Raw genomic sequence first — 10,800 nt, 5'->3', positions numbered from 1 at the left:
ATACTCCGCATGTTGCTGGGACAAACTGGCGTGCCCCATACTGTCTAAGTGCCAACAACGAAGCATACCCAACTACACCCCAAAGTCCAATTAAAGTCATAGTGTCAGAATCCCCACATCGGAAAAGAATGTCATTGAGGAACAACCAGGGGGCTCTCCAAGTAATATCCCGGTCCTGAAGATGTGTGAAGACCTTCATCCATTTTTCCTTCGAAGCGCCTTCATGTCATTTCATAGTGATGAACTCTCCCAACGGTGAATAGGTAGTGTTGAATTGGCGGTAGGCAACCCCGTTAGTCTTCTAGAAGTGGTTGTGAATCCAAACTTGAAGAAGCTGAACACATCCAATGAACCTTCCTCCACCAGTTCTTCTGCAATGATTAAGAGACCGAAAGGTCTCGGCTAAGATGGTCGGTTCTGGGTTGACTCGCCTTGGAAGTTGTTCAAATAGTTCTACTACGGCTGCATCGATGCACCCCAAGGTCTTCGGAAAGATAATTAAACCGTACAAACCCATTGCAAAAAGATCTATAGTCATCCATTCATCAGGGTGGTTCTTCATTAGTTGCTTTATATGGATCCACTCGATTCCTTCCCCACTACCTTTGTGTCGGAGTCGATCAGTCACCCAACCCCTACAATCTTGGCCAGTTCGTTCTTGAAAGGCTGACTCTTGACGTGTTTGATATATGCTTTCTCTAGTCTGATGCTTTCGCAGTGCAGTAGTGTAGTGTATTCTTCAATAGTGGGCACCATGTCCTCTCGGTTAAAGGTGAAACAACTATATCCCGGGTTCCAGAATTGAATCAATGCTCGGAGTAAGGGTTCATCAGTCTTGACATGAAGTAAGAGGGCAATATCACCATATCGTTGGTTGAACTTCTACTTTCTGTCATTCTTCCAACTGTCCCAAATGTTTCGCAGCTCTTGGACATCATTTTGTTTTAGGCTGACAGAGGCGTAACTAACCAGTTCTGACACGTAGTTCCCCTGAAGACTGTTTCCCTTCTCTTTCTGAGTCATCTCGGACCATAGTCGTGCCTCGGCGTTCTTAATCTCTTGTATTACAACACCTTTGTCCATTAATTCAGATTATTTTGTGTGTGACAAATGCTTTTTAAGGATCAATAGCCTCTTGTTATGATGCAAATGCTAAAAAAACAAACACAAAGGCAAAAATGTTAGTAAAATAAATAAATAAATAAATAAAATGATGAAAGAAAAAAAATAAGAAGACATGGTTAAGGTAAAAATATCCTAGGTTTCGGAATATGGTTTCGAAGTAGGCTCTAATTCTCCATGGTCTCCCAGTTTAGGTTCTAAAAACGGTACCCGAGTTCTCATTTCCGGTGCCCCCTTGGGCTTGCCAGACCCTTAGTCCTAAACCCATCACAGCTTGTGTGGACTATGTTAAACTCGAGGGGACACATTCCCTTATGCCCGCACGGTGAATAAATTCACACGAAGACATAAGGTATATGAATCCCGAATGCTACTTGCTAGGCCCGAACGGTGAATAAATTCACACGAAGGCGTCGCTTTCACCCCCATTTAAAATAGGGTTCAGAGCTCAGGTTTAGAGCATTAGATGAAAAAATCTTTAAGAGCTGAAATCATTAGAAAACGGTTAGTACGACTATTTACTCGAAAAAATATAATCAAAAGTAAGTAATAAGGATCGAAATGTTACCTTAAAATTCAAACTTACCCCTTTCGTAAAAAAATACAACTGGAAATTACCTTAGCCTGACTCACTTACCTGTCCCTAGCAGAGTCGCCAAGCTGTCGTAACCGTCTTTCGGTTGGGCCCCAGAATTGGGCTTCGACTTAGGAAAATGTGGATTGGAGTCGCCACCGATCATTTATTTTATTAAAAACGGGTTGATCGGATACCTTACCTTTTACCTGATCTGCATCTTACTAGTGATATTTCGAATTCGGGAGTCGGTTACAGTCAATGAAGGGTTAACACCCTTGAACTGCCCTTTCGGTACTGCTTAATTTCCAGTTTTCTTTAATTAAAAAAATTGAAAGCTTAAATTAAAAGGTAAATATCGACCCAAATTGCTTACCTCTAGTTGATTGAAAAAACGTACCCTTTAAAAGTCAAAAATGTGTTAGGGGGAAAAATGAAAATAAATAATAAAGAAAATACAAAAACAAATGAAATAAAGAAAATAATATAAAATAAAGAAAACCGATGATAAAAAAAGAAATAAGGTAAAGGTAAAAATGAATACAATGGATAAATCTAATAATAATAATATGTACATATAGATACACAAGATAAATATAAATAAAATAAAAATAATATACATATAATAATAATAAAAAAAAATATATATATAATAATATATATATTTAAAAAGATGAAAATCAATTTAAAAAAACGTATATATATCTATATAATAGTAATAATATAAATAATAAATAAATAAAATTACTATACAAAAAAAAGGACTAATATAAAAGAAAAATAAATATTGGGGCCGATTTCGGAACAAAACGGGGAAATTACATTGATTTGGGGACTGAATTACACGTTTTAAAACCTGGAGAACCAAAATGCGAATTTTCTCCTTCTTGTTAAAAACACGCGGGTCAAAGGATGAAGTGGGTCAAGTCGTACACGGGTCTCGGGTCAAGCGTGGTTTATGTATAAAAGTAAAAATTTTCTAAATTCTTCATTTCTCCCTTCTTCACACGAGAGAGCCTCCCCCCTCTCTCAGCAGTCTCTCATCTGTTCATTCAAAAGATGAACAACACCGCCGTGTTCTTGGTGCCCAGAATCCGGCCACCATAGCGCCGCCTCGCCGCCTCCGGTCATCGGCGGCAAAATCAAAAAAGTTTTCATTTTTTTAAAAGCTTTGATGTCCTCGTTTCAAAAATCAAAACATTTTCAAAAAATTATAAACCTCAGGGGCTAGATCTACGTTTGAGAATCTCGAAAACGCCCGTTTGTTCATCGATTTAAAGCCTCTTTTGGGGTTTGATTCGAACCAAAATGATAGAGAAACACACATGCAAGGTAAAACGAGAAAGGTATGAAATCTTTACCTTCTGTCGCTCCCAAAAATATTGAAAAGATGCTTCGATTTCAACCCAATATTACTCGTAGACTTTGTGAAATTTGTGCTTGTATTTCGTATTCCCCGTCCATGTTATAATGAGTTTCAATTACATTTATTTATACTGAAGAAAAACCTATTTTTAGATTACATCTTTGAGTCTTAATAGAAGTCTAATGTTGGGTTGTAATCGCTCTACAGTTCCAGTTTTGTTGAGAGTCTTTTGTGATTGACTCGTTTTTGGTTATTTTCTTGAAACCACCACGTTGAGAACTCCGGATGTGGGACTTCAAATGATGCGGCGTTGGGGTGAGAGACGTGCGTGGCGAGAGTCCTCAGCTGGGATGATTTTTCCTTCATTGCGACGCTGGATGGGAGAAAGGATGAAACCCTAGCTGATTCATATCGTGGACCATTGGATCACATCTTGATCCAACGGTCAATGTGCTTGGCGGCTGGGACAAAAATGTTGGGGGTTCTGAAAACCCTAGTCTCCTTGGGTCACTGTTGGGCCACTGATTTGGGTCGTTTGGTATTTTGGTCTTGTAATGGTCCTTTATTGGACTGATGGTCAAAATTTTAGTGTCTTCATTGGGGTATCTTTGGGGATTCAACATCCTAATGCGAATTATCAGACCTTCTGAAGGCATTTCCTCCATATGCAGGAACAAGCAGGAAAAAATGAGGCTCTATCCAAGAGATAAATGACATTAATTCATGTTGCATGCATCTTAGACATACTTGAGAGCATCACATTTATCATTTTAAGCATACATAATTTTTGCAGCTTTAGAGTCAAGTTTCAACTTCAATGCGAAAGATACATGATTCAAAAGAGTTTGTAAAAATCGATAGTGGTTGCTTAACTCAGTAGCAAGGAGCTACACCTCAATTAATTTGATATATTGAAAGAACGACAGATCTTAGAATCAACTTTAGACGAGTTCGAGAGCTAATTCAGAACCGATCTAGTTCGCATTTTCAAGTTGGATTTCAACTTCACGACGAAGGATATCCAATTCCTGGCTCAACTTCACGGCGAAGAGGCCACCCACGGTTTCAACTTCACGACGAAGGGAATCGTGCTCACCATTGTCTCTCTTGAGACAGTTTACCTTGAAACAAACTTTGTCTCTCTTGAGACAGTTTCCCTTAAAACAAAATCTTTGAATATGTTTTCCTTGGAACTAATTTCATCTCTCCGTGAGACAATTTCTTTTGGAACTAAGTTTTGTCTCTCTTGAGACAGTTTTTCTTAAAACAAAATTTTGTCTCCCTTGAGACCGTTTCTCATGAAACAACAGATATATTTGAGATCGTTTCCCTTGAAACAAATTCTGTCTCTTTCGAGACAATTTCTCTTGAAGCATTATCTGAACCGTTACACTCAGCTCAGGCACATACTTGGGATGGTCGAAAGTATTTCTCAAATCAAAAAAATAGAATGTGCACATCATATTTGAACATTTGAAGAATTCGAGATCAGGGATCAAAACTTGAAGATTCCAGAAAAGAAACCGGAGATCGAGATTTCTCTCCTGAGCCCAAAAATAACATATGTTGCATATGCATTTTAGGCATACCTAAGAGCATTGCATCCATCTCATCACATATATGCATAACTTTTTTAGGTTTTAGCTAGAGTCAATTTCAACTTCGCAGCGAAGTATATTGAGCTCAAAGCTACACAATCAACTTGAGAGTAGATTTCAACTTCGACGGAGGATATCTAGCTCGAAGCCAAACTTCACAATACTTGGATTTCAACTTTACGACGAAGGATATTCAAGTCAAGACTCAACTTCACGACGAAGGGGTCATCCACGATTTCAACTCCACGACGGAGGATATCATTCCCATACATCCACGATTTTAACTCCACAACGGAGGATATCGCGCCACCCGAGACAACACAAGTTCAACTTCACAATGAAGGGACGGCTGGTTGTCAACAAACAACTTCCCAATTTCAGAGCCAATTTCAACTTCACAACGAAGGATATTGGACTCAAGACAATACAAGTTCAACTTCACAACGAAGGGACGGCCGGTTGTCAACAAACAATTTCCCAATTTCAAAGCCGATTTCAACTTCACAACGAAGGGCATTGGACTCGAGATAACACAAGTTCAACTTCACAACGAAGGGACGGCTGGTTGTCAACAAATAATTTCCCAATTTCAGAGCCAATTTCAACTTCACAGCGAAGGGCATTGGACTCGACACAACACAAGTTCAACTTCACAACGAAGGGACGGGTGGTTGTCAACAAACAATTTCCCAATTTCAGAACCAATTTCAACTTCACAACGAAGGATATTGGACTCGAGACAACACAAGTTCAACTTCACAACGAAGGGACGGTTGGTTGTCAACAAACAATTTCCCAGTTCTAGAACCAATTTCAACTTCACGAAGGAGGATATTGGACTCGGAACAATACTACCCACTTTGATTTCAACTTCACGATAAAGGATATCCAATTACCAGGCTCAACTTCACGACGAATGGGCCACCCGCGGTTTCAACTTCACGACGAAGGGGAATCGTGCACACAAGAAGCATTCATCTCTAGATTGGATTTCAACTTCACGACGAAGGATATCCAACTCAAAGAAGGGTTATCTATCATCAAAGACCTTCGAGTTCGGTTACATTCAGCTCAGAGGTAAATCAAATTTATAGCATAGCTCAAGGCAAAAAGGGTTATCTGTCAGCGAAAATTGTCGAGTTCGATTCCATTCAGCTCGATGACACCTCAATCAAACTATTATCCGGCTATAATCGAGGTTTTCAAGCCGAGAAGAAGATCTGGGTTAGCCGTGCCTTAGTAGCAAGAGGCCTTTTTTCCGTCAGCATAGCTTAAGTCGAGAAAAGCTATCTGTCAACGAAGATATTTCGAGTTCGGTTTCATTCAGCTTGAGAGCATATCAACAACATTGTGGAGTCAAGGGATTACTTTCCAGTCGAATTTTTAGCCAAGGTCTTTAAACCGAGAAGAAGACCAAAGTGGACTACAACGAGAAGCCACATTCTGATTCAAATCATTTCAAGATGGACTCGACTTCGCGACGGAGGAGCCATCCGCAACTCAATTCAACAATGAGTTATTCTTTAACTCCACTGAACGAAAATTTGTGTCTTTTTATCTTTGTCCTATTTTTCGTTCCTCGAAAAAAGACAAAGAAGGGCAGATATAGACACCAATTTTCTTAAAAGATAGAACTAGCAAGAGTTCATCTCCTAAGAGGACTCTTCCACCACCATATCTTTTAAAGCAACAATTACACCAAAAAAGGTGCAACAACCGAGCAAGGAGTCTAGTTGCATTAGGATTCTATTGTTAGTTAGTTTTTTTCACTATAAATACATGTAATCCTTCCCATTTGTAAGACACGATTATCATACGGGATTACGCACACACACAAAAAATACTCAAAGCAAATACGCAAGAAGCCCCAAAGATTCGCTTGTAATTTTCAACAGAGAAATAAAAGAGGTATTTTTACCTATATTGCTTCGATTCTCGCTTGCATGTGGCTTGTTTCACTTCTTCTTTTCCGTTTTTACTTTGAAAAGGCCGATGAACACAAGGGAACCGAGATCTTTTCTCTTAGATCTACGTTTCCTCGAGGCTTATTTTGAAAAACCGGTTTGATTTTCGATTAAAGGAGGGAAGAGCTTTTTAAAAATCTATATTACTCCCTTTATTTATTATATGGATATTTTATTCATTTATTTTTATTATTCATGTTATTATTATTATACGTATATATATATATATATATATATATATATTAATTATTTTCATTTTTTTACTATATTTTATTATATATATATATATATGTTTCTTTAATATTTTACTTATTAGTCTATTATTACTATATATATTGTAATTATCTTTATCTAGTTATATATATTTTTTATACTTTTAATAGTTTATTTATATATCTATTATTAATATATATATTCTTAATTATTTTTATTTGATTATTTCTTTATTTACGTAATATATCTTATAACTTTATATATATATATATATATTATTGTTTTTTATTCATTATTATATTATTTTTTTTAAAACCTTGTGTCATTATTATTATTATTAAACATTATATTATATATTACTAACCTAGAGGACCCATTTTTTTGTTTTATTTCTAACTAAAGTCTCTCTCGCTTTCCTCTTTTTGTCTTATTTCTGACTAAAGCCCCCCACTTTCGGTGAAGTGAGAGGGTACCTTTTCTATTTTTAAATATTTGTTGTATATATATATAGCTTATTTATTTTATTAATACTTTGATATATATATATATATACTTTTTTCATTTTTCAAATATTACTATATATAATTATTACTTTACTATTTTTTTCCTTATCTTATTTATTTATTTTTTTTCCTTTTATTTTATTCTCTTTATCTTATTTGTTTTCTTTACATTGTTTATCTAACACATTTCTCGATTTTTTAAGGATATTTTCAAATCAATCTAAGGTAAGTAATTGGGATCGTATTTTTACTTTTTAATTTTAACTTATAATTTTCTTAATTTAAGACAACTGAAAATTACATAGTACCGAAAGGGCAGTTCAAGGGTGCTAACCCTTCCTTGACTGTAACCGACTCCCGAATCCGACATATCTTTAGTAAGACGCAGATCAGGTAAGAAATAAGGTATCCGATCTACCTATTTATCTTAAAATAAAAGATCGGTGGCGACTCCAATCCATATTTTCCTAAGTCGAAGCCCAATTCCGAGACTCAACCGAAAGACGGTTGCGACATACCTGTCGTAAGATAATAAATCAAATAATGGTAGTTTATATAAAAATATAAATTAAAACACGAAGTAAAACAAAAATACTCAAACATTGATAGATTGGGAAAAATAGAAGGGAAGGGAAGGGCCCATGTTGAGGTTGAGAGCACAAGCAATGGCCCTACCACTCGTTGTGTTGGACTTGTCCACTCGTTGTGGTACACTTTTGTTTTTTTATCACTCAATTTTCTTTTGGCTTCTATATATTTTAATTATTTTTAATTTAATCATTCAATTTTAGTATTATTCATGTTTTAATTATTCTATTGTTAATTCAAAAACAACATAATGACATGATCGGTTTCACTAATATTTTATAGTTATATGGATCATTTTATTAATACGATGATCACTAATTAAAATTTTATAATTTATTGTGGAACTCATGCTAATGTCTCTACTATCTCATTTCAGGGTAAAGAATACATTAGGTCGGCTTTGTTTCAATTCCATTTAATTTCGATCACTAAATTCAAAAAAAATACATTCCAATCATTTATAATATCACTTTATTATATCTTGGTCATTAAACCATTAACATTCGTTACTTTAACGAAATGACATATTAAAAATAGTTAATTTCTAATTAAATTCCTAAATTTTAAATAAAATATCAATTTAACCTTATAATGCAATCATCGTTTCTTATCGTCAGTCATCGCTTACCATTGTCGTTAATTGTTGTTGGTGATGGTGTTATAAATCAAATCTAAAGAGTTATATTTGTGATTCGATTAAGTTTTACGAAACTTACGTAAATTTCAATTTTCAGAGAAAAGTTAGTAAGATATGATATTATGTAGGTTTTGAGGTGTAATCTTGTTGTTAGTAATGATGTATTATTTCCGTGGTCATGTGCGTTCGGTATCAAAACCACAAGAGTCGAGTTCAAGCAAATTGAAAGAAAAAGAGGAGGTGATTTGAGCTTTTGATAAGGTGATCAATAAATGTTTTGAGTTGATGCATCTTTGCACAATACAAAGTGATAACTGGAGCTTAAGATTAGACCAATCCTCTTATCTAAGTTTCACGTTTATGCACAAATCAAACGGCTTTAATGGTAAAAGAATTATTGTTATTTTTTTAAGTATTAAGTTAGAACACAAAAAATATTAAAGGTACGAGTGTTTAATATAAAATGAACTTACATCGTATTAATTAAAAAAAGTTTCATGTTTAGTGATTCTTACTAAATTCTTTTAAATTATTAAAGGTACGAGCGTTTAATATAAAATGAACTTACATCCTATTTTAAATTATTATTATTAAAATAAACTTAATATAAAACGTTCATATTCTTAATATTTCTGATATTCGAATTTAAAATTTTAAAAATAATAATAATTTATTTACTATTGAAGCTGTTTAATTTGTGTTTTCCGAACTAAGTTCTACTGTGGCATTTAATAATGTGTTGTAATTTAATAAACACATTTATAAAAAAATGTATTATTTTTTAAATAGATTTTTTCAGATGTTATTTAATGATATTTTAGTAAAATTGGCCGAATGTAGTGGAAATAAGAGTGGGAACGCATAAAACAAAATATCAGTATATAAATAAAGAAAATGTTGAAAAGATTTGTGAGACGAAGTTTCGTGGAAGTTGCAGTGGACCTTAGATTTCCCCAACCATTTAAGCCCTCCACCTTCGTCCTTCCTTTCATCTTCTCCAGATTAATTTATGTGCTTTCTATTTTCTTTTTTCATCCATTCTCAGTTTCAGTTTTCATAGACCATCATGAAATTAATCAATAAGCTTAGTCCCAAGCGTCTCTTTCGATCTAACAAGAAGGATCGGTCCGCCGTCTCCAAATTTGACCCTTCATCCTACAGTTCCGGTTCTGCTACATCTTTGTCCTCTTCTTCGTCGGAATCCGTTTCTTCGGTTCACAAAGGAAGCCAGCACCCTCCTTCGGCCACCGCCGGTACCGGAACACCCACCAGCGGTTTGCCCGAGTCATCGGGTGACAGGTCAGATTTTCCTGCTAATTTTTATCTTGAACTCTGTCAAGCTTTCAAAATGGTGGATGAAGATAACGATGGAGTCATTACAAGAAGCGAGCTAGAGGCTCTGCTGAGCAAGTTCGCCCGGAAGCCGCCGAGCGAGGAGGAGATTTCGGCCATGATAAGCGAGGTGGACGGAGACGACGATGGGTGCGTAAGCCTGGAAACTTTAGTGAGCCGGGTTGAGGGATCGGCTTACGACGAACCGGCCTGCGAGCCGGAGCTGAGGGAGACTTTTGATATATTCGATACGGATGACGACGGGAGGATCACGGCGGAGGAGTTGATGGCTTTCTACAGGGAGAAAATAGGGGATGAACAGTGCACGTTAGAGGATTGCCGGCTCATGATAGCGAGTGTTGATAAGAATGGAGATGGGTTCGTGTGCTTCGAGGACTTCTCCAGAATGATGGAGTTGCAGAGATGATCATATGGTTATAGATTTGGGTGTTTGATATTAAGTTTTCAAATTCTTTTTCTTTGATTATTTAGGTTGTATTTTTCTTTCGTTTGATGCAAATCAATCATGCAAATCAATTGGATGGTCTAATTTTTTTTTGTTTGAGTTCAAGATTTTTTGAGTTCAAGTTTCTATATTATATTTCGAGTTTTAACTCGTAAGTTTGAGTCGAATTGAGTTTACTTTTAAAATTTTTAAGTTCGAGTTGAGTTCAGTAATATTCGAGTTCGACTTGGTTCGTTTAATAAATGACGTCGTTTGATTTAATTTTTTTTTTAAATAAAATAAAATTAGTGGTTTTTTCTGATTTGCAACCGATCTGATTCGAACGGTTCACTAATAATTGTTCGACCGATGTAGATTGAACCTGACTAGACAACGATTCTAGGTTGAACTGGTTAAACTGACCGATCCGGTTTAATTTTCAAAATACTGCTAATTTT

General features: G+C 35.7%; 1 protein-coding gene across 1 annotated transcript; it reads left to right on the top strand.

Moving 5' to 3' along the window:
* Window positions 1-9,569: 9,569 nt before the first annotated feature.
* On the top strand, window positions 9,570-10,462 carry LOC120155649 (probable calcium-binding protein CML35). Its single transcript, XM_039167152.1, has one exon. It carries the CDS (start codon window positions 9,632-9,634, stop codon window positions 10,322-10,324), a length of 693 nt encoding a protein of 230 aa, XP_039023083.1. The 5' UTR covers window positions 9,570-9,631; the 3' UTR covers window positions 10,325-10,462.
* Window positions 10,463-10,800: the final 338 nt, after the last annotated feature.

Source organism: Hibiscus syriacus, unplaced genomic scaffold, assembly GCF_006381635.1.
Source record: "Hibiscus syriacus cultivar Baekdansim isolate YM2019G1 unplaced genomic scaffold, ASM638163v2 tig00111200_pilon, whole genome shotgun sequence".
NCBI lineage: Eukaryota > Viridiplantae > Streptophyta > Magnoliopsida > Malvales > Malvaceae > Hibiscus > Hibiscus syriacus.
Note: the sequence above shows the minus strand (reverse complement) of the source record. Positions and strands in the feature narration are given on the sequence as shown.